This window comes from Lepidochelys kempii, chromosome 13, assembly GCF_965140285.1.
Source record: "Lepidochelys kempii isolate rLepKem1 chromosome 13, rLepKem1.hap1, whole genome shotgun sequence".
In the NCBI taxonomy this organism is placed as follows: Eukaryota; Metazoa; Chordata; order Testudines; family Cheloniidae; genus Lepidochelys; species Lepidochelys kempii.
The window spans coordinates 38,859,030-38,882,205 of record NC_136392.1 but is presented as its reverse complement, the minus strand read 5'-3'; the positions used below and the strand labels follow the sequence as shown (position 1 = coordinate 38,882,205).

Here is a 23,176-nt window from a genome sequence, read left to right as displayed (position 1 = left end):
TCACCGCACCTGTGGGACACAGAGAGCAGAGGGGTTCAGCCGGTGCCGCTCACGGGCAGCATCCTCGGCTGGGAGAGCAAGGCCAGAAGGGACCCTTGGGACCATCTAGCCTCGCCCAGCCACGCCTGCATCCTGCCAGGATGTCTGGGTTGAGCTGGAGCTCATCTTCCAGACAGAGACACCAGCCTTGTCAAACCGCCTCAGGGAACGGCCACTGCCCAGCGGGTGCCGCACACCAAGTCCCTGGGGAGCCGCAGCTGCCTCCGCCAATTCTCCCTGCTTCTGGTACCAGCCCCATTGCAACGCGGCCCGGCACAGAACCGGCTTCACGGGCACCTCTGGCCCTTTGTGCTTCTGGGCCCGACCACTGATCCTTGGAGGTCACGGCTGAGTGCTTATTGATTGACGCTCATTGAGCCTTGCTCTTGGAACATTTCCTCTTGCTTCTTAATTAGGGATCATTCATTTTTGGTCATTGATCATTAATTCCTCATTATTGACAAGTGATTCTTATCAATTGATAATTATTAGCAGCGTATTGATGCTTGATCCTCGATTCTTTAACATTAATTACTGATCTGTGAGTGTTGATTATTGATAATTAATTGCAGATTAATGGCTATTCAGCATTAAGTACAGATCACTCCGTACTGACCAGGGATAGCCAATCCATGATTATTGATTTCTCAGTGATAAACAATTGGAATTGATAATAGACTGTTGATACTCATTTATTGATCACTGCCGCATTAACCTTGATGGGAGCTCATTAATTAGTGATGACGGGTGGTGGATTATTAATAAGTAATCGTTCCTGATTCTCTCTCATTGATCGTTGGTCACTGTCAGGAATCAGGGCTGGCAGCAGAGCGAGTCCCAGGCAACCTGACGTGCGCACCTGGCCTGGAGCCGGCTGCCTGATTGGCTCCGCCCTGATTGCTTGGCAGAGTCAGCAGCCCGGTTCATGAGCCCAGCAGAAGTTAAGCAGCTGCCCAATGAATTTCCCCAGGGCTGCAATAGCAGCTGTGACTGCTTGTTCCAGCCCGGCTCCTGCCTTCTTCCCTTCTGGGTCCAGCCCAGCTGCTGTCCTGCACCCAGGCTTTCTTCTCTCCAGGTAACCTGTTCCTAAAGCTGGGCTCTAACTCCTGACTTTGGTGTTAGCCTCTGACAACCGTAACATCATAGAGCTGTGGGACAGGGAGAGACCTCGACAGCTCACCTAGTCCCCTCTCCTGCCCTGAGGCAGGACTAAGTCATAACTAGTCCATCCCTGACAGGTATTTGTCTAACCTGCTCCTAAAAACCTCCAACAATGGAGGATCCACAACCTCCCTGGCAATTTGTTCCAGTATTTACCCAGCCTGACAGTAAGGAAGGTTTTTCCAATGTCCAACCTAAACCACCCTTGCTGCAATTATCGCCCATCGCTTCTTGTCCTAGCCTCCGAGGTTAACGAGTACAATTTTTCACCCTCCTTTTTAGAACAACCTTTTGTAGATTTGAAAAATGTTATAATCTCATTCCCCCGCCCAGGCCACCCCAGTCTTCTCTTCTCCAGTTCTTTCAATCTTCCGTCACAGCTCATGTTTTCTAGCCCTTGAATGATTTTTGTTGCTCTCCTAAGGCCTTTCTCCAAATTTTCCACTTCTTTCCTGAAATATGGTCCCCAGAACTGGACACAAGACTCCAGATGAGGCCGTATCAGTACGGAGTAGAGCAGACGAATTACTTCTCATATCTTCCTTACAATATTCCTGCTAATACATCCCAGAATTCATTTTTTTCCCCGATAGTATTACATTGTTGACTCATATTTAGCTTGTGATCCCCTACTACCCCCAGATCCCTTTCGGCAGTACTCCTCCCTAGGCCGTCATTTCCCATTTGTGTGTGTGCAACTGATTGTTCCTTCCTCAGTGGAGTACCTGGCATTGTCCTTATTGAATTTCATCACTGAATGTGGGTGACTAAGTAGTTCCCGCGGCTGGCGGCTGGCTGCATGCTGATGGCGTGGGATCGATTCTTGAGCACTGGTTGTTGCTCTAAGCAGTAAAACAGGACCATGCTGTTGCTGTTACCTTAAGCAGCGTGATGCCGGCGCTGTACAACAGGCTGAGCAGGAAGAGAGCTGTCAAGGTTCCTTCCCCACTCTGAACTCTAGGGTACAGATGTGGGGACCTGCATGAAAACCTCCTAAACTTACTTTTACCAGCTTAGGTTAAAACTTCCCCAAGGTACAAACTATTTTACCCTTTGCCCTTGGACTTCCACTGACACCACCAAACTTTATCTGGGTTCCTGAAAAAACGTAGTGTGGAAACGTCTTTCCCCCCAAAATCCTCCCAACCCTTGCACCCCACTTCCTCGGGAAGTTTGGTAAAAATCCTCACCAATTTGCATAGGTGACCACAGACCCAAACCCTTGGATCTTAGAACAATGAAAAAGCAATCAGTTTCCTTAGAAGAAGGCTTTTAATAGAAGGGAAAAAAAGAGTCACCTCTGTAAAATCAGGATGGTAAATACCTTACAGGGTAATCAGATTCAAAACACAGAGAATCCCTCAAGACTGCATATTCTCCGAATCCCGCTAGGAGACCATCTACAAGTCTTTGGAAGGTGGCGGGTGCATTTCGCAGCCCGAAAGGGAGGACATTAAATTCATACAGCCCGAGATGTATGGTGAAGGCTGACCTTTTCTTGGTGGATTCATCTAGCGGTACCTGCCAGTACCCCTTGGTTAAGTCCAAGGTAGAGATGAACTGGGCCCATCCCAGTTTCTCTAATAGTTCATCTGTGCGTGGCATTGGATAGTTGTCTGGGCGAGTTACAGCATTTAGCTTACGGTAGTCCACGCAAAAACGTATTTCCCCATCTGGTTTGGGAACTAGAACCACTGGAGATGCCCGTGCACTGCCAGAGGGGCAGATTATACCCATCTGTAACATATCCTGGATCTCCCAGTCTCCTCAAGCAGTTTTAGCTTGAGGAGACACCCGGTAAGGTTGGACTTTAATTGGGTGAGTATTACCTGTGTCAGTGGAGTGGTATGCCCATTCAGTCAGTCCTGGGGTGGCTGAGAACGTCGGCGCATAGCTAGTGCACAGCTCCTCGATCTGCTGTCGCTGCATACACCCAAAGGTCAGGGAGAGGTTCACCTCTTCCACATCATCAGCACTTTTCCCTTCGTAGTAGACACCTTCAGGCCACTCAGCGTCGTCTCCTCCCTGGGCTGTAAACTGACAAACCTTTAATTCACTGGAATAAAAGGCCTCTAGAGAATTAATATGGTACACCTTAGGCTTTCGGTTGGAGGTGGGAGGTTGGAGGTGTTAATTATGAGATAATTAACAGCTCCCAGGCGCTCCTGGACTGTGAATGGCCCTTCCCACGATGCTTCCATTTTATGGGCCTGGAGCACCTTTAAGACCATGACCTAGTCCCCTACTTTGAAGGAACGCTCTCTGGCATGTTTATCATACCAGGCTTTTTGCTCTTTTTGAGCATCCTGTAAGTTTTCTCTAGCAAGGGCTAAAGAGGTTCGGAGGGTGTTTTGTAGGTTGGTTACAAAGTCCAGAATGTTAGTTCCTGGAGAAGGTGTAAATCCCTCCCATTGCTGCTTCACCAACTGTAATGGCCCCTTAACCTCATGGCCATATACAAGTTCAAATGGGGAAAACCCTAAACGGGGATGTGGTACAGCTCTGTAGGCAAAGAGCAACTGCTGCAACACTAGGTCTCAATCATTGGAGTGCTCATTTACAAATTTACATATCATGGCCCTCAAAGTTCCATTAAACTTCTCCGCCATGCCATTTGTTTGATGGTGGTAAGGAGTAGCTACCAAGTGATTTACCCCATGAGCTTCCCAGAGGTTTTCCATAATTCCTGCCAGGAAATTAGTCCCTGCATCTGTGAGGATGTCGGAGGGACAACCTACCCTGGCAAAAATGTCTACTAGTCCTGGCTCACACTTTTAGCCCTGGTGTTGCTTAGAGCTACTGCTTCCGGCCATCGGGTGGCAAAATCCGTGAAAGTCAGTATGTACTGCTTTCCTCTGGGTGTCTTTTTCAGAAAAGGACCCAGAATATCCACAGCTACTCACTGAAATGGAACTTCAATGATGGAGAGTGGCTTTGACCTGGTCTTGGGGTTTTCCCACTCTTTGGCATACTTCACAAGACCAGACATAGGTAGAAACATCCTTGCCCATTTCCTCCCAGTGGAATGACCCCCCAAAACGGTCTTTGGTCCTGTTCACCCCAGCATGGCCACTAGGATGATCGTGGGCTAAGCTCAAGAGCTTGGCCTGGTATTTAGTTGGAACTACCAACTGTCTCTGAGGATGCCAGTCTTTCTGGTGTCCACCAGAAAGAGTTTCCTTCTATAAAAGTCCTCTTTCTACAACAAACCTGGATCGATTAGAAGAGCTGAGAGGCGGTGGGTTGCTCCGTGCCACCGTCCAAGCTCTCTGGAGGCTTTCATCTGCTTCCTGTTCGGTCTGGAACTGTTCCCTTGATGCTGGAGACATCAGTTCCTCATTGGATTGTGGACCTAGGCTTGGTCCCTCTGGAAGCGATGTAGGGGATGGGGCTGTTTCCATTGACTGTGAACCGCTCTCCACTGGGACACTATGTTGGGGTTAAGGCTCCGGCTGAGCCTCTTGTGCAGGGTTATTGGCTGCTGCCAGTTCAGGTTCAGTGGGGCTCTCTGGTGTTGAGGTTGCAAGTACTGGATTCAGTGCTAGCAATGGGTCCGGTGCTGGTTGTTCCGCTGGTTCCAGTTCTGGGACTGGTTCCGTCTGGGTCTCTGGGACTGGATCCACTACTGCTGTTGCAGACATTGGCCTGGGGTCCCGGTCCATCACCTCTGACCGGGTCCTGATAGAAGTTTCTGGAACAGAGCTAGGCCTCATGGCTTGTTTAGCCTGGCTGCGGGTGACCATTCCCACCCTCTTGGCCCGCTTCACATGATTGGCCAAGTCTTCCCCCAACAGCATGGGGATGGGATAATCATCATAGACTGCAAAAGTCCACGTTCCTGACCAGCCTTTGTACTGGACAGGCAACTTGGCTGTAGGCAAATTGAAAGAGTTGGACTTGAAGGGTTGAATCGTCACTTAAATCTCTGCGTTGATTAAATTGGGGTCCACTAAGGAAGCATGGATAGCTGATACTTGTGCTCCGGTGTCCCTCCACGCGGTGACCTTCTTCCTGCCCACACTCACAGTTTCCCTCCGCTCCAAGGGTATCTGGGAGGTATCTGGGCCTGCAGATCTCTGGTGTGATTCCGGTGCAATGAACTGTAATCTGTTGGGGTTCTTGGGGCAGTTGGCTTTTACATGCCCCAGCTCGTTACATTTAAAACATCGTCCAGCTGACGGGTCACTGGGGCGAGGCGGGTTGCTGGAGAACGGGGAGGTGGGACGATAAGGTGTCTGGAGGGTTCTTTGGGAGGTAGGTGGGGCCTTGGGTGGCCCCCGGTAATAGGGTGTGGTCTTGGGTTGTCCCTTCTGGTCTCCACTCCAACTGCGACCAGTTTTCTTCTCTGCCACCAACACCCATCTGGCTCCAATCTCTCCTGCCTCGATTACAGTTTTGGGCTGCCCATCTAGGATGTATCTTTTTGGGCTGCCCATCTAGGATGTATCTTTCTATTTCCTCAGGAACACCCTCTAAGAATTGTTCCATTTGCATTAGGAAGGGCAAATTTACTGGAGATTCAACACTTGCTTCCAATGATTTCCAGTTGGATACCTGCTTTCTAGCAGCCCAAAGGAAAAAATTTCCTTTTCAAATCTGTGCTCCTTGTCCAAAAAAAAAAAAAATAAAAATCCTAAAAAACCCAAAAACTAACACTTTTGTATTCAGACAAATAGGTAGAAATCCCCTCTAGTTGCTCTTAGGTCTGTGAAAACTTGAGAATTTCCCTGCAGGAGGTTAACTACTCTGCCTTAATCCCACCGCTCTGCCACCATGTCAAGGTTCCTTCCCCACTCCGAACTCTAGGGTACAGATGTGGGGACCTCCATGAAAACCTCCAAAGCTTACTTTTACCAGCTTAGGTTAAAACTTCCCCAAGGTACAAACTATTTTACCCTTTGCCCTTGGACTTCCACTGACACCACCAAACTTTATCTGGGTTCCAGAAAAAACATAGTTTGGAAACATATTTCCCCCCAAAATCCTCCCACCCCTTGCACCCCACTTCCTGGGGAAGGTTTGGTAAAAAGTCTCAACAATTTGCATAGGTGACCACAGACCCAAACCCTTGGATCTTAGAACAATGAAAAAGCAATCAGTTTCCTTACAAGAAGAATTTTAATAGAAGTAAAAAGAAAAGAATCACCTCTGTAAAATCAGGATGGTGAATACCTTACAGGGTAATTAGATTCAAAACATAGAGAATCCCTCTCGGCAAAACCTTAAGTTACAGAAAGACACACAAACAGGAATATTCATTCTATTCAGCACAGCTATTTTCTCAGCCATTTAAAGAAATCATAATCTAACATATACCTAGCTAGATTACTTACTAAGTTCTAAGACTTTCCTGTTCTGTCCCCGGCAAAAGCATCACACAGACAGACACAGACCCTTTGTTTTTCTCCCTCCTCCCAGCTTTTGAAAGTATCTGGTCTCATCATTGGTCATTTTGGTCAGGTGCCAGCGAGGTTACCTTTAGCTTCTTAACCCTTTACAGGTGAGAGGATTTTTCCTGTAGCCAGGAGGGATTTTAAAGGGGTTTACCCTTCCCTTTATATTTATGAAGGCAACAGGTGTCCAGAGACCGTCAGATTCCTCCTCTTCTCCTTCAACAGAGATGCCGTGGTCCTCCACTAGGCAGTGAGGAGCTGGGGATGAGACAAACGTGCCAATTAGAGAGGCCTCTTCGTTAACCCAGGGAGCTGAGTGGGCACAGCGGGGAGGTCTGATCTGGGCTCTGGGCAGGAGAGAGGCCAGGGGAGACCGGGCAGGCTGCAGGGGGAGACCCCACATCACAGGCTGCAATTCTCACAGCAACCTCAGGGATTTCAGCCCCAACTTCCATTAAATTTCACGCCCTTTGGCTCCTTTACACGCCCCAGCCACCCCGAGCATGCGATTCCCCTCCCCAGGCCAGCAACAGAGCTGGGCTGAGACCTGCCAATGCATAGCTCAATAGGGCCATGCGCACCCATCCAACAGCGGCATCTTCCCAGCCAATGCCAGTTCATTCCAATGCTTCCCTTCCAGATCTTGTGCTGGTGGCAGGGTGTGCATACCCGCACTAGCCAGGAAAGGGTTAATCACACCCTAGGGGTGGAGGAAGTCCTTCACCTCACACCATGCTAAGCAAGCTCCAAATGCTGTGCTGGTAGGAAGAAGAGCAGGCCAGCTCACTCTGCACTGACCGCCAAGGAGGAAGGACATTTGGTCGAGGCTCCAACCCAGGAGCCATTACAGCCCTTGCCTGTGGAAGGTGGACATCTTGAGACAGACCTGGGACCTCTTGCCTTCAGCTGACCAGCTGGAGTCGGAGTCACAGGGAAATACCTGCTCCGAGGAGCTCGCAGACCCCAACGTGATATGGACTGCAGCTTCAGGAAGCCCGGTAGCAAGTGACCCAGGGAGGGGGAGGGAGTGGTATCTCCCACCCGTCTAAGGTCAGCATGTTGCAATCAGGGGAGGAAAACGATAACAGACAATGCGGAAATGGCAGAGGTGCTTAATGACCTCTGTGTTTCCGTTTTCACCAACAAGGTTGGTGGCAATTGGACGTCTAATGTAGTGAATGCCGGTGAAAATGAGGTAGGATCAGAGGCTAAAATAGGGAAAGAACAAGTTAAAAATTACTTAGCCATGTTAGATGTCTTCAAGTCACCAGGGCCGGATGAAACACATCCTAGAATACTCGAGGAACTGACTGAGGGGATATCTGAGCCATTAGCGATTATCTTTCAAAAGTCATGGAAGTTGGAGGAGATTGCAGAAGACTGGAAAAGGGCAAATCTAGTGCCCATCTATAAAAATGGAAATAAGGACAACCTGGGGAATTACAGACCAATCAACTTAACTTCTGTACCCGGAAAGATAATGGAGCAAATGATTAAGCAATCAATTTGCAAACATGTAGAAGAAAACAAGGTGATAAGTAACAGCGTGGATTTGTCAAGAACAAATCGTGTCAAACCAACCTGATAGCTTTTTTTGACAGGGGAACAAGCCTTGTGGATAGGGCAGAAGCGATAGACATGGTATATCTTGACTTTAGGAAGGCTTTTCATACAGTCTCATGTGACCTTCTCATAAACAAACTAGGTAAATGCAGACTAGATGGAACTACTATGAGGTGGGTGTATAACTGGTTGGAAAACCATTCCCAGAGAGTAGTTATCAGTGGTTCACAGTCATGATGGAAGGGAATAATGAGTGGGGTCCCACAGGGATCAGTTCTGGGACCAGTTCTCTTCAATATCTTCATCAATGATTTAGATAATGGCATAGAGAACACACGTATAAAGTTTGTGGATGATACCAAGTGGGAGGGGTTGCAAGTGCTTTGGAGGTTAGGATTAAAATTCAAAATCATAGAATCATAGAATATCAGGGTTGGAAGGGACCCCAGAAGGTCATCTAGTCCAACCCCCTGCTCAAAGCAGGACCAATTCCCAGTTAAATCATCCCAGCCAGGGCTTTGTCAAGCCTGACCTTAAAAACCTCTAAGGAAGGAGATTCTACCACCTCCCTAGGTAACTCATTCCAGTGTTTCACCACCCTCTTAGTGAAAAAGTTTTTCCTAATATCCAATCGAAACCTCCCCCACTGCAACTTGACTATGAATGATCTGGACAAAGTGGAGAAATGGTCTGAAGTAAAAAGGATGAAATTCAAAAAGTACAAATGCAAAGTACTCCACTTGGGAAGGAACAATCTTCCGCTCTACTCCGTGCTGATTAGGCCTCAACTGGAGTATTGTGTCCGGTTCTGGGTGCCACATTTCAGGAAAGATGTGGACAAATTGGAGACAGTCACAGAAGAGCAACACAAATGATTAGAAGTCTAGAAAACATGAGCTTTCAGGGAGGATTAAAAATTGGGATTGTTGAGGCTGGAAAAGAGAAGGTTGAGAGGGGACATGACAACAGCTTTCAAGAACATAAAAGGTTCTTACAAGGAGGAGGGAGAAAAATTGCTCTCCTTAACCTCATAGGGTAGGACAATTAGCAATGGGCTTAAATTGCAGCAAGAGAGGGGTCGGTTGGACACTAGAAAAAACTTCCTGTCAGGGTGGTGAAGCACTGGCATAAATTGACTAGCGCGGTTGTGGAATCTCCATCACTGGAGATGTTGAAGAGCAGGTTAGACAAACACCTGTCATGGGCGGTCTAGATAATACTTAGTCCTGCCGTGAGTGCAGGGGCCGGAACTAGATGAGCGCTCAGGTGAGCCCGTGTCCCACTGCCCTTGCCTCATCCCCTCCGGTGACAGCCCCTGGGTTTGGCCATTACCACACTGCCCTGCATTTGAGGTCCTCTCTATTCACTCTGGCCGCTAGGCCACACTCCCCTACACTCAAGGGCTGCCATATTGACTCTAGCCCCAAGAAAACAAAGTCCTGCACTTGAGGACTGATATATTCACCATGGGCACTAGGCCACACCGCTCTGTGTTCATGAGTGCCCTTTAACAGACTTATCCTCCAGGAACTTATCTAATTCTTCTCTGAACCCACTTATACTTTGGGCCATCACAACATCCCCTGACAACTACTTCCACACGTTGACTCTGTTGTGTGAAGAAGTTCTTTCTTGTGTTTGTTTGAAACCAGCTGCCATTTAATTTCATTGGGTGACCCCAGGTTCTTGTATTATGTGAAGGGGAAAATAATACTTCCTGATTTACTTTCTCCACACCCGCCATGATTTTATAGACCTCTGTCATATCCCCCTTAGTCATGTCTTTTCTAAGATGGAAAGTCCCAGCCTGTCTAATCTCTCCTCAGTCGGAAGCTGTTCCATCCCCATGATCAATGTTGTCCCTTTTCTCTGTACCTTCTCCATTTCTAATACATCTTTCTTGAGATGGGGCGACCAGAATTGCATGCAGTATTCAAGCTGTGGACATACCATGAATTTATACAGTGGCATTATGAGATTTACCGTCTTAATATCTGTCCCTTTCCTAATGGTTCCTACCATTTGTTACCTTTTCTGACTGTCACTCTGTGTTGACTCCAGAACTGAGTGCTGTATTCCAGTATCGGTCTCCCTAACCCCGTACACAGAGGTGAAATCACTCCCCTGCACACCACCCCCATGTTTATACATCCAGGGACAGAGCTGGGAGGAATGAAGGCTCCTAACTCAGTCTCACCCTCCTGCCTATCTCCCTGAAGACATAACACCAAATTCCTGGGCGCTCTGCCTCTAACCTTATGTGGTCAAGTGAGGACACATCTCCTAAGGCTTCTCATGCCGGAGTGGCTAGGGCTACATTGTGAGACAGGTGCAATAGTTACGAAACAAGTCTTGGAGATGGGGGATCAGGGCTCTATTCCCACCTCTCCCACTGACCTGCAGTATGACCCGAGACAAGCCACCTGGGCTGGGGACTTTAAAGGACTCTTAGGAAATTAGGTGCCAGTGAAATAAACTCACAATTGAATGGGAGTTGGGTGTCTCATTCCATTTTAGCTTAACAATTTTAATCCTTTTCTGCCAAAATATCAGCTCCTTGCTTCCAGGACGTTTGCTGTGTGTGTGTTCATACCGGACCCATCCAATGGGGCCCTGACATCAGTCAGGAGATCTAGGAGCTGCAATATCATGAATAATAATGGATGGATAGCAACTCCCTGCAGAGGGATGGGCAGGTGGAAACATGACCATGAGGATGGATGGATGGATGCAGAGAGGAGATTGCATAATTTTGCATGCATGGATGGACAGATATTGTGCAATCAATGAGACAGGTACTGCAGAGGGTAGGATGGATGGATAAATCCTGTGGAAGGATGAATTGACGTAGACAATCCATAAGGAAAAGAGGATGGCTAAAGAGAAAGAAAGAAAGAAAGAAAGAAAGAAAGAAAGAAAGAAAGAAAGAAAGAAAGAAAGAAAGAAAGAAAGAAAGAAAGAAAGAAAGAAAGGTGGGGGGATAGATCTAGATATTGGGGAAGGAAGCGTGGATGAGACACAGAGACAGTCTCCGCCAGAAGACACACCCTTCATCACAAACTCTGGCATGCTGCATTTTAATTTGGGCATATTCCACACACAGCCACGCTCTGTACACCAGAGCTCCCACAGCTTTACACACAGGCTAAGAGGAATCCCAGAGCCCACGAGGTTCCCTGGCCATCTCAGATATGCCATGAGGAGCCCACGCGGCTCTGCTCCTCAGTAGCAGGTGACGTCAGTATCGGACAAGATCACAGAGATATTGACGGTGGTGGGTTTACCGGAGGCTTTGTCCATGCTCCGCTGGACAAAGGTCATGGGCAGACCCTCGTGCCCCACCACGCAGGCGTACGTGTCCCCCTGTCCCCATTCAGATGCCAAGACATTGAGTTAGAATCATAGAATATCAGGGTTGGAAGGGACCTCAGGAGGTCATTTAGTCCAACCCCCTGCTCAAAAGCAGGACCCATCCCCAATTAAATCATCCCAGCCAGGGCTTTGTCAAGCCTGACCTTAAAAACTTCTAAGGAAGGAGATTCCACCACCTCCCTAGGCAACGCATTCCAGTGTTTCACCACCCTCCTAATGAAAAAGTTTTTCCTAATATCCAACCTAAACCTCCCCCACTGCAACTTGAGACCATTACTCCTTGTCCTGTCCTCTTCCACCACTGAGAATAGTCTAGAACCATCCTCTCTGGAACCACCTCTCAGGTAGTTGAAAGCAGCTATCAAATCCCCCCTCATTCTTCTCTTCTGCAGGCTAAACAATCCCAGCTCCCTCAGCCTCTCCTCATAACTCATGTGTTCCAGTCCCCTAATCATTTTTGTTGCCCTTCGCTGGACTCTCTCCAATTTATCCACATCCTTCTTGAAGTGTGGGGCCCAAAACTGGACACAGTACTCCAGCTGAGGCCTCACCAATGTCGAATAGAGGGGAACGATCACGTCCCTCAATCTGCTCGCTATGCCCCTACTTATACATCCCAAAATGCCATTGGCCTTCTTGGCAACAAGGGCACACTGCTGACTCATATCCAGCTTCTCGTCCACAGTCACCCCTAGGTCCTTTTCCGCAGAACTGCTGCCTAGCCATTCGGTCCCTAGTCTGTAGCTGTGCATTGGGTTCTTCCGTCCTAAGTGCAGGACCCTGCACTTATCCTTATTGAACCTCATCAGATTTCTTTTGGCCCAATCCTCCAATTTGTCTAGGTCCTTCTGTATCCTATCCCTCCCCTCCAGCGTATCTACCACTCCTCCCAGTTTAGTATCATCCGCAAATTTGCTGAGAGTGCAATCCACACCATCCTCCAGATCATTTATGAAGATATTGAACAAAACCGGCCCCAGGACCGACCCTTGGGGCACTCCACTTGATACCGGCTGCCAAGTAGAAATGGAGCCATTGATCACTTCTCGTTGAGCCCGACAATCTAGCCAACTTTCTACCCACCTTATAGTGCATTCATCCAGCCCATACTTCCTTAACTTGCTGACAAGAATACTGTGGGAGACCGTGTCAAAAGCTTTGCAAAAGTCAAGAAACAATACATCCACTGCTTTCCCTTCATCCACAGAACCAGTAATCTCATCATAAAAGGCGATTAGATTAGTCAGGCATGACCTTCCCTTGGTGAATCCATGCTGGCTGTTCCTGATCACTTTCCTCTCATGCAAGTGCTTCAGGATTGATTCTTTGAGGACCTGCTCCATGATTTTTCCAGGGACTGAGGTGAGGCTGACTGGCCTGTAGTTCCCAGGATCCTCCTTCTTCCCTTTTTTAAAGATTGGCACTACATTAGCCTTTTTCCAGTCATCCGGGACTTCCCCGGTTCGCCACGAGTTTTCAAAGATAATGGCCAATGGCTCTGCAATCACAGCCGCCAATTCCTTCAGCACTCTCGGATGCAACTCGTCCGGCCCCATGGACTTGTGCACGTCCAGCTTTTCTAAATAGTCCCTAACCACCTCTATCTCCACAGAGGGCTGGCCATCTCTTCCCCATTTTGTGATGCCCAGCGCAGCAGTCTGGGAGCTGACCTTGTTAGTGAAAACAGAGGCAAAAAAAGCATTGAGTACATTAGCTTTTTCCACATCCTCTGTCACTAGGTTGCCTCCCTCTTTCATTAAGGGGCCCACACTTTCCTTGGCTTTCTTCTTGTTGCCAACATACCTGAAGAAACCCTTCTTGTTACTCTTGACATCTCTTGCTAGCTGCAGCTCCAGGTGCGATTTGGCCCTCCTGATATCATTCCTACATGCCCGAGCAATATTTTTATACTCTTCCCTGGTCATATGTCCAACCTTCCACTTCTTGTAAGCTTCTTTTTTATGTTTAAGATCTGCTAGGATTTCACCATTAAGCCAAGCTGGTCGCCTGCCATATTTACTATTCTTTCGACTCATTGGGATGGTTTGTCCCTGTAACCTCAACAGGGATTCCTTGAAATACAGCCAGCTCTCCTGGACTCCTTTCCCCTCCAAGTTAGTCCCCCAGGGGATCCTGGCCATCCGTTCCCTGAGGGAGTCGAAGTCTGCTTTCCTGAAGTCCAGGGTCCGTATCCTGCTGCTTACCTTTCTGCCCTGTGTCAGGATCCTGAACTCAACCAACTCATGGTCACTGCCTCCCAGATTCCCATCCACTTTTGCTTCCCCCACTAATTCTACCCGGTTTGTGAGCAGCAGGTCAAGAAAAGCGCCCCCCCTAGTTGGCTCCTCTAGCACTTGTGCCAGGAAATTGTCCCCTACGCTTTCCAAAACCTTCCTGGATTGTCTATGCACCGCTGTATTGCTCTCCCAGCAGATATCAGGAAAATTAAAGTCACCCATGAGAATCAGGGCATGCGATCTAGTAGCTTCCGTGAGCTGCCGGAAGAAAGCCTCATCTACCTCATCCCCCTGGTCCGGTGGTCTATAGCAGACTCCTACCACTACATCACTCTTGTTGCACACACTTCTAAACTTAATCCAGAGACACTCAGGTTTTTCTGCAGTTTCGTACCGGAGCTCTGAGCAGTCATACTGCTCCCTTACATACAATGCTACTCCCCCACCTTTTCTGCCCTGCCTGTCCTTCCTGAACAGTTTATAACCATCCATGACAGTACTCCAGTCATGTGAGTTATCCCACCAAGTCTCTGTTATTTCGATCACGTCATAGTTCCTTGACATCACCAGGACCTCCAGTTCTCCCAGCTTGTTTCCAAGGCTTTGCTGTAGATGAAGTAGCGCTCCTCCTTCCCAGCCTCCCGGACGGGGCCGATGTTGGTGTAGGCTTCCTGGGGAACAGGCTGCTCCTGTTGGGTCCGTGTCACCAAGATGGCTCTGGGCTGGAAGCCGGAGGCCAGGCAGGTGATGGTGGCCGATTCCCGGAGAGCCAGCTCCTCAGCGTGAGGAGGGGAGATGTAGACAGAAGGGGCCCGGAGGGAAACCACTGCCATGAGAAACAGCAAAGGGTTAATGCAAAGGATTGGGACCCAGGAGTCCTGGCTACCACCCCCCACCCTCATCACCCTGCTATATCCCACAAGACCCCCCACTCCCCACCCAGACCCATGGATACAATCTAGGAGTTCGGCCCACACTAACCCACCAGATCCAAATGCCTTCCCTGAAAAGTGGCTAGAACTCAAGACTCATGGCTTCCAGTCTACCTATTCTAAATCATGACATCCCACTCCCCTCCCAGAGAAAGAAAAAGAACCCAGGAGTCCTGACTCTGTCCCCTTCTGTCTCATAAATTTGCCCGTTTCATCCCAACCACAAATTTGCGACACCCAGTCCCAAAGACCTCAAGCCGGATCACAGCTAAAGACAGAAGGTCCTGTCTCCCATTCCCCACATCCTGAGCCAGCCACTCTCCCAAGCCTGCAGCCGGATGGCAGCTGGCGCCCCCTACAGGGGAAAGGCTGAGCTCTTACTGTGACTCTTGCGGATGCTCTTGACAATGGCCGACGGGATGTCTTGGTGCTTCACGGTGCAGGTGAACTCCTCCCCCGCCTGCCACTCCTCCACGCACACCCGCAGGATGCTGGTTGCACTGTAGGTGCCATCTTCCTGCAGCACTGCCTCCCTGGAGACCACGGCCAACGGGCCCCCACTACCCCAGTTCCAGGAGACCTCCAGGCTGCCAGGGGTTTCCATGCCACTCACCAAACAACTGATGGTGGCGTTCTGCCCTATGTAGAGCTTCTCCAGGGAAGGGGGAAGGAGAGAGACCTCCAGAGGGTGTCGATTACAGTTGCTGACACCTGGTGGGGGGCAGGAGGCAGCATTGAGGGCTGGGCTGAGCAAATATTTCAACAGGCACGAGGTGGTAACTGAGTGCCTCGCTCTCAGGGGCGCAAAGCCCAGGGGCTGTTTGGGAAAGGGGCTGAGGGTCATTGGAGGTGGAAATAGGGCACTAGGGTCCCTGGTAGAAGGGGCAGGACCCTCATCTTATGGAGCAGCGGGGAAAATGGCTGAGATTTTCCAACCAACAGAGAGATGGGGATTCCTGGGTCCAATTATGCTTATTTGGGTCTCTCGGTGCCAGGAGCAAATCTGAAGGTCTCCGGCTTTGTTGGGAGAAAGCCCCATTGAGGAAAACATGGCCAGGGACAGACCTGCCATGGTTGCTCAACTCTGGGTCCTTCCAGCCAGAAATTCATGAGCTTGATGACCCACCTGAGCTCAATGCATTTATTCCCCTTTCCCAGAGATGGCAGCTGGTACACAGGACAAATGACCTGCCCATGGTCATGACTGGCACCCAGATCCTCCTGCTCTAACCACTAGACCCCACACTGCACCCACAGCTCAGGACAGAACTTGTGTTCCCTAAACCCTACCCTCTGCACAGGGAGAAGGGCCATTTATATTTCACACCTGTGTTCTGCTGAGGTCCCTCAAGACATGAGTCCCCCAACTCCCACTGCAAGCCGATGGAGGAGGGGAGACCTCGAATCACTTTAGAAATCTCAGCAGGGAAACCCAGACTCATGGGAGCCCTGGCACCCAGGGACAATGTCCTCTATTGAATGTTGTGTGAAGGATATGCATGGTGTCGCTCATGAGATTAGTTTCTAAAGTGAACGTCCAAGCCCCACTGTGGCGCAATGGAGCTGAGGGGTTTCTCTCCTTTGTTTGCATGAATTCGTCAGCTTCTGAATCCGATATGGAATCTGCCCCACCCCAGCTCATCTTTTCCTTCAGAACAGATTTTAATTGGGTGCCTGTCATGGCTGCAGATCCATGAAGACTTTCCTAATGTGCCAGCAACAAATTTGAGGAATAAAAAGGGACAATAAGGACAAAATTCTGAAACAGCCACCTTGGGAATCCATGTCCAAATGTGGAGCAAACAACTCCCAGGGGGATCCATGGTTAAGAAGGAAAGAAATTTTTCAGTGAACCACCTCCCTGCCATGAAAGTCCTCTGTGAACTTTCCCCAAGATCAAGAGTGTCCATCCCAATGTCTTGGCCAAATCACAGCCCAATGAGATTACATTCTGCACCCTTCTTTAAATTCCCTCTTGCAGTTAGGACAGTTTTCCTGCATTTCCGTTAGTGGTGATGGGGTCTATGAAGCTGCAGAATCATCTCCTCCAGGGGTGGGGTGGGATCCCCATTAATTGGGGCATTTCGGATTGGATAATGCCTTGGGAATACAGGGTAATCTCCTGCACTGGAGTGGAGCGGAGGTTCCCACCCAGCTCAGGTTGCAATAAATCTTGGTTTCACCAAAGACAGATTTCTTTCTCCATTATAATGCCTTCATTGCCACCCCGCCTCCCCCCACCAGGGCTCACATGGAGTCATTCGGTTGTTTATGCCATTGGCTGGACGGGATAAATACATGTGTGGACATCCCCAAATTAATACCTGCCTTCTCACGGATGCCTAAATGAAAAGGAAGAGGGGCAAGAAAAGAATAAGACTTGGTTTGTCTGTCTAAGTTAAGGACTTAGATCCACCAGCTATCTCTGTGTGAAGGGGACAGGAAGGGCAGTTGTTCAGGGTACGTGTGAAGCTAGACCAGGCAAAATAAAAACCCAACCCTTGAGCATCATCTCCCTTGAAACTCAAAAAGCCTGGATCTTCACCCAAAGACTCAACTGAACTCCAAAGCCTTCCCCGCAGAATGCACAGTGAACTTCCAGATCCTCAACCTTCAATGGCAACAACTTAATATCATCATCTTCATCTCCATCACCATATTCATCTTCTTCACCTCCCTTCCTTCCTCCTTATCTTCATCTTCTCCAGCATTCTAACATTCTTTCTTTTTTTCTCCTTCAGCATCTTCATTTCCTTCTTCATTGTCATCGACATCATCTTCATCCCCTTCGAGATCATCATCCTAATTGTTATCCTCAGCTTGGTTTTACAGTAACGCAGATGGGCAGGGGGCTTTGAGCGAGTCCTGTGTCTCAAATCTGAACCCTCACACCAAACCTTGAACCACACTATCTCCTCTTCACCCCAAGTCTCCACCATGCATCATCATGACATTGGGTCACCAACCCATTTGCTCACTCAGATGGAGCCTCTTCCCTCCTTCAAACACTCACAGCAAAATTAAACACAACTGAGATTTTTCAAAGGCTGGCTAAGGGACTTGGACACCTTGGGTATTTCAATGGGATTTGGGCACCTAACTCCACTGGAGACTTAGAGATTCTCATCAGAAATATCCCTGAAAGACCAGATGCCAGCGACAAGCACCAGCCTGATTTCCAGAGGTAAGAAGTACATATGCACATCAGACCAGAGTCCATAACAGGCCACATCGCTGGATCCCAGGGAGCAGAGGGAGTGAAATTCTTGGAGAATCAGGAAATTAATGATAAAGCAGGGAATACTGGGGAAACTGTGCAAGTGGAAATTAATGAGAGATAGAGAATGAAAGATTCATACGAGAAATAATAATTATACCTGCAATACACCCCTCTGCTGAGGGCCTGGGCTCCGCTAAAGTCCTACTTCTCGGGGGGTTAACTGGGACTTAGAGGCTGCCTAGGACTTGTGCGGGGTGAGTTTCACCCTCTAATCCCAATTAATAATGACTGGAGTTTGCCTTTTCCTTTGAGATGCCAAGGCTACTGACCTGTATTGCTCATGGTTATGTCCTGGGTTAGTTCTCCAGAACAGAGTGTGGTCACTTTGCAGGTAAATATGGTGCCTTGTCCCCATTGGGCCAGTGACACAGGGTGAGAACTGACCAGGCTGGTGGTCCCGTTGCTGTTCTTCTTGAGAGTTTCTGTCTTCGCCGCAGAGCTGACTTCCCCATCCACTTTCCATGCGATTCTGCTGGCTGCTAAGTCATAACCCAAAACTAGACAGGTAACATGACCAGAATTTTGATGACGTCTTCATAGGAGGGTTTGGTTAAGTAGATGGTTGGGTCAAGTGAACTTCTGAGGCTGGCTGAGAAATGCAAAGAGAGGTCAATGACCAGCATAAATAATGTGGAAAGGCAGAAAAAGACTATCGAAATCTAATCTAATCTATCCATCCACCTCCATCAGAACACTGGTACTATCCATCCCATCCATCCATCCCCCCATTATATCTCTTTCTCTTCCCATCCACTTACAGTATCAATTTCTCTATGGTACTCCTATGTCTCCCATCACACTAGTGTCTAGGTGCAGTCCCACCTACCCTTAGGCAGGGCTGGTTTCTGAGTAACTCTCCACCCCACCATGCACGGGCGTAGCCCCTCACCCCAGCACTTGCTGGCATTGTGCATGGAGAGCTCTGTTCCCACTTCTGGGTGGGTCACTTGACAGGTGAAGATGTCCCCCATCTCCCAGCTCTGCCTGGTGATGGTCATGCAGCTCTGCCCCATGTAGAAGCCATCTGTGCCCATTGCAGAGGAAAAGGCCGGGGTGGGGGGGCTCCTCTCCTTTCCATTCACCAGCCATTTCATGTCAGCTTTCCCGGGTCTGAAGCTCAGGAGGAGGCAAACCAGCTCCACCTGGCTCTCTGTGGCGCTGTCCTCACAGGTGGGGACCAGGAGGTAAACCTGGGGTGGCACTGTCAAACCATATGCTGAGGGCAGACAGAGGGGATGACAAGGTTCCTTCCCCACTCTGAACTCCAGGGTACAGATGTGGGGACCTGCATGAAAACCTCCTAAGCTTACTTTCACCAGCTTAGGTAAAAACTTCCCCAAGGTACAAATTAATTTTATCCTTTGATGCTGGATTTCCACTGCCACCACCAAACTTTAACTGGGTTTACTGGGAAACGTAGTTTGGACACGTCTTTCCCCCCAAAATCCTCCCAACCCTTGCACCACACCTCCTGGGGAAGGTTTGGTAAAATCCTCACCAATTTACATAGGTGACCACAGACCCAAACCCTTCGATCTTAGAACAATGAAAAAACATTCAGTTTTCTTACAAGGAGATGTTTAATAGAAGTAAAGGAATCACCTCTGTAAAATCAGGATACCTTACAGGGTAATTAGATTCAAAACATAGAGAATCCCTCTCGGCAAAACCTTAAGATACAAAAAAGACACACGGACAGGAATAGTCATTCTGTTCAGCACAGTTCTTTTCTCAGCCATTTAAAGAAATCATAATCTAACACATACCTAGCTAGATTACTTACTAAAAGTTCTAAGACTCCATTCCTGTTCTGTCCCCAGCAAAAGCAGCATACAGACAGACACAGACTCTTTGTTTCTCTCCCTCCCCCCAGCTTTTGAAAGTATCTTGTGTCCTCATTGGTCATTTTGGTCAGGTGCCAGCGAGGTTACCTTTAGCTTCTTAACCCTTTACAGATGAGAGGATTTTTCCTCTGGCCAGGAGGGATTTTAAAGGGGTTTACCCTTCCCTTTATATTTATGACAAAGGAAAACACAGTCCAGTGTCACTCTCTGTAGATCCCCACTCCCCTTCCCGAGAGAGTGCTAACTCTACAGTCCTCCCAGCACTGGCAAAACCCCCACCTTCTTGTGCTGTGTTTACACTGCATACTTTATTCAGCCTCTAGGGATTAACTTCACAGCCATGTAAGGGATTAAAACAAACGGGAACAGGGCCCTTAAACCATTTAGGCAAATAATGAATGCCTCCGTGCATTCTTTCTGCACATGCTGCTTTTCTGCACATGCTGCTGGAGTGTGTTCTCCCTGGTAAACAGCAGGGACAAAGCTGGAACTGGAGCTGTGTTTCTTTGAAGTTCTTTTCCTCAATTAATGTCCCCTGTTTAAGGGGGAGTGTGGCACTGCAGAGCATGACATGGCATCAGAAGAAAACCTGGGAGAGGACTGACTGTGTCTGAGTATGGAAAAAGGGTCAAATGCTCAGCTGATGTAAGTCGACACAGGGCCACTGACTTCCGTGGAGATCAGTCGATTTACACCCGTTCAAGTTCTCATATGCTCAGGGTTTAGCTGATCGCCATATTTGGGGTCGGGAAGGAATTTTCCTCCAGGGCAGATTGGAAGGCCCTGGAGGTTTTTCGCCTTCCTCTGTAGCATGGGGCACGGGTCACTTGCTGGAGGATTCTCTGCTCCTTGAGGTCTTCAAACTACAATTTGAGGACTTCAATAGCACAGATATAGGTGTGAGGTCTTTTTTAGGAGTGGTGGGTGAAATTCTGTGGCCTGCATTGTGCAGGAGGTCAGACTAGATGATCATAATGGTCCCTTCTGACCTAAATATCTATAAGTTCTGACCCCAGAATGCCTAGGTTTGCTCCTCTGGGGTTGTATCCATTTCAAAAGATGCCCGAGAACAGCCGGAGTGCAAGAAACACACACAGCTCCATGACAAAGAGGTGTAAGCGAGTGCTAGCTTGTAAGGGGGTGTAGCCCCGTTAGGGCCAGTGGTTGCTGGGAATTGGAGTTTCATGGGGCTGCTTGCTGCAGTCTATATAAGGGAAAGCTTCTGGCTCAGTGCTGAGGAAAGCACCTGAGGGGGAAATCTCTAGATGCGGACCAGGCAGGAGGGTTAGGAACCATGCGGGAAAGGGGACCTAGTGGGAAAGGGGGCGTGTGCTCCCCATCCAGCCGGCTGAACGCTGGGGGGGCCCCGGGTGGCTGGGAGCCTGTGCTCTGAGTTCCACTGGTTTTGCTTTGAGTCCTTGTGTGTGAACAAACCTGGCCTTTGGACTGAAGCAGCGAATGGGCTTTGTTCTACCCCCCCAGTGGGAGGAGTCTGGGTCTGGGTCTGGGTTTGGGTGAGGGTGAGGGAGTAAGGCAGTGAGCCGAAGATTTCCCCTGTACAGAAGGGCAGCATGAGGCTTCGGTGCCATTTCAGACCAGCTGCGTGTCTAAGATTTCCCAAGGTGCCTGAGGGATTTACGTGCCACGTTCCCATGGGAAATGGGTACCTAAATATTTTAGGCAGGGCTGAAAAATCTCCCCCTTCGTGGAACATAGGTCTCTGCCCAGGGGTGCATTTCACCCTGAGGTTTGCCTCATTCAGGGGCCCACGGAGAGGGGCACTGGGGGCGGGAGTTCTGCAATGACAAAGCACCGGGGCTCAGTGTGTTTCAACATGGGGCCAAACTTTCCCCACTCTTGCAGGGTGAGATTTTTCCAAAGGTACCTACGGGATGTGGATTAAGATTAACTGGCTCCCAGACCCTCTAGGTGCTTTGAAAATCTCAGCCTGGCTGCCCCCTCCTCCCCCCGCCGCATGTCTTACATTCCTGAGGGAACTTCCCGGACACTGTCTTCCCTGTGCCTTGATGCATCACGTCGCACTGGTAGGGGTCGCCCTGCCGGGAACTGTCGGAGGGGATCAGCAGGCTGCTCTGGGTGTGGAGCCCATTGCTCATCGTCACCTCTGGGAAAGTTTTGACCCCCTTGGTCACTTGGCCAGAATTCCACTTGATGTCCACTGGTGATGGCAAATAGCCAGTTACGAGGCAGGCCAAGCTGGTGTCCGGGGGCACATTGCCAGTCTTGCTGCAGCAGGGAACCAGGGGGAAAACGGAGGGGGCTGTGCGGGTCGCTGGAAAAAGAAAGAGAATATGAGAGAAACCATCAAAAGGGGAAACTCTGAAAACCGGCCACTGATCAACCTACATCCGTCCATCCACCTCCCTCTGTGGCCTGATGGCTGCCTGGCCCAGTGGCCAATTCACTGGGAAAGGAGTATCTGAGGTTCTATTCCCAGCTGCTGTGGGACCGTGGGCCTGTCGCAGACCTTCTCTCGCCCTTTAACTTTCCATTGTGAAGTGGTGTCGGAGCGATGGACGAAAAACACGAGAAATGGGATTCTGACCTCGGCTGTTCCAGTGTAAACCTGGAGCAACTCCAGAGGACTAGCTCTGGTTTTGTGCAAGTGATGCTAAGAGGAGACTCTGATCCTTTGGAAGGCAGAAATATTCCCCACACGCCTCACAATGTGAGTCCAGCCCTCCTCATCTCCCCAGTATGAAGCGAGCATCAGTACTGTTGTTGAACAGATGGGGAAACTGAGGCCTGGAGAGATGACGTGGCTTCCCCAAGGTGACAGGGTGAGTCTGTGGGAGATCTGGGAACCAAAGCCAGCTCCCTAAGTCCCTTCCTCTGTTTGATGACAAGACCATTCGTTAAAGCTAGGGAAGAGCCCTCCAAGAGTCATGGATGGATGAGATAACTCAACACGCGCGCTTTCTCCTCCGGTCCCTGCCCTTCTGTGCAAACAGATCTTTCAAACCATACACCTCGGATTCTGGGTGCTACAATCTGCCTCTCCTGGACACTGACAGGTCCAGGGGCAATTCACTGAGGACGAAATCTTCACTCCCAGCTGGCTTTCCCAATTTTACAGTATTTTGGGGGTTGCAGTCCTTATTTCTGGATTCTGGTGGACTCTCCATGACACGAAGTCCTTAAAGCCAGCTTTATCCTCTCTGTCTAACGGCTCTGCTCGACCAGAAGGTTGGGGCTTGGGCCAGGGATCGCCGGGAGACGTGCCAATCATGGTGATCCCTTCTTCTGCCCTGAAACTCCACTCCAAAATTGATGAGTTCTAAACAGGTCAAATTGCAGTGGACATTCCACCACCAGTCATGGTGCGAGGAACCAC

The 23,176-nt window shown here is 49.2% G+C and overlaps 1 gene segment (V, D, J or C); it reads right to left on the bottom strand.

The window, feature by feature from the left end:
• LOC140896787 (Ig mu chain C region membrane-bound form-like) lies at positions 1 to 23,161 on the bottom strand. The segment is given in 10 exon segments: positions 1 to 9; positions 2,079 to 2,130; positions 6,764 to 6,851; positions 11,441 to 11,551; positions 14,370 to 14,591; positions 15,079 to 15,408; positions 18,247 to 18,566; positions 18,867 to 19,193; positions 21,806 to 22,114; positions 23,155 to 23,161. Coding segments are annotated over 10 exon segments (1,775 nt in total).
• Between the last annotated feature and the right edge of the window lie 15 nt (positions 23,162 to 23,176).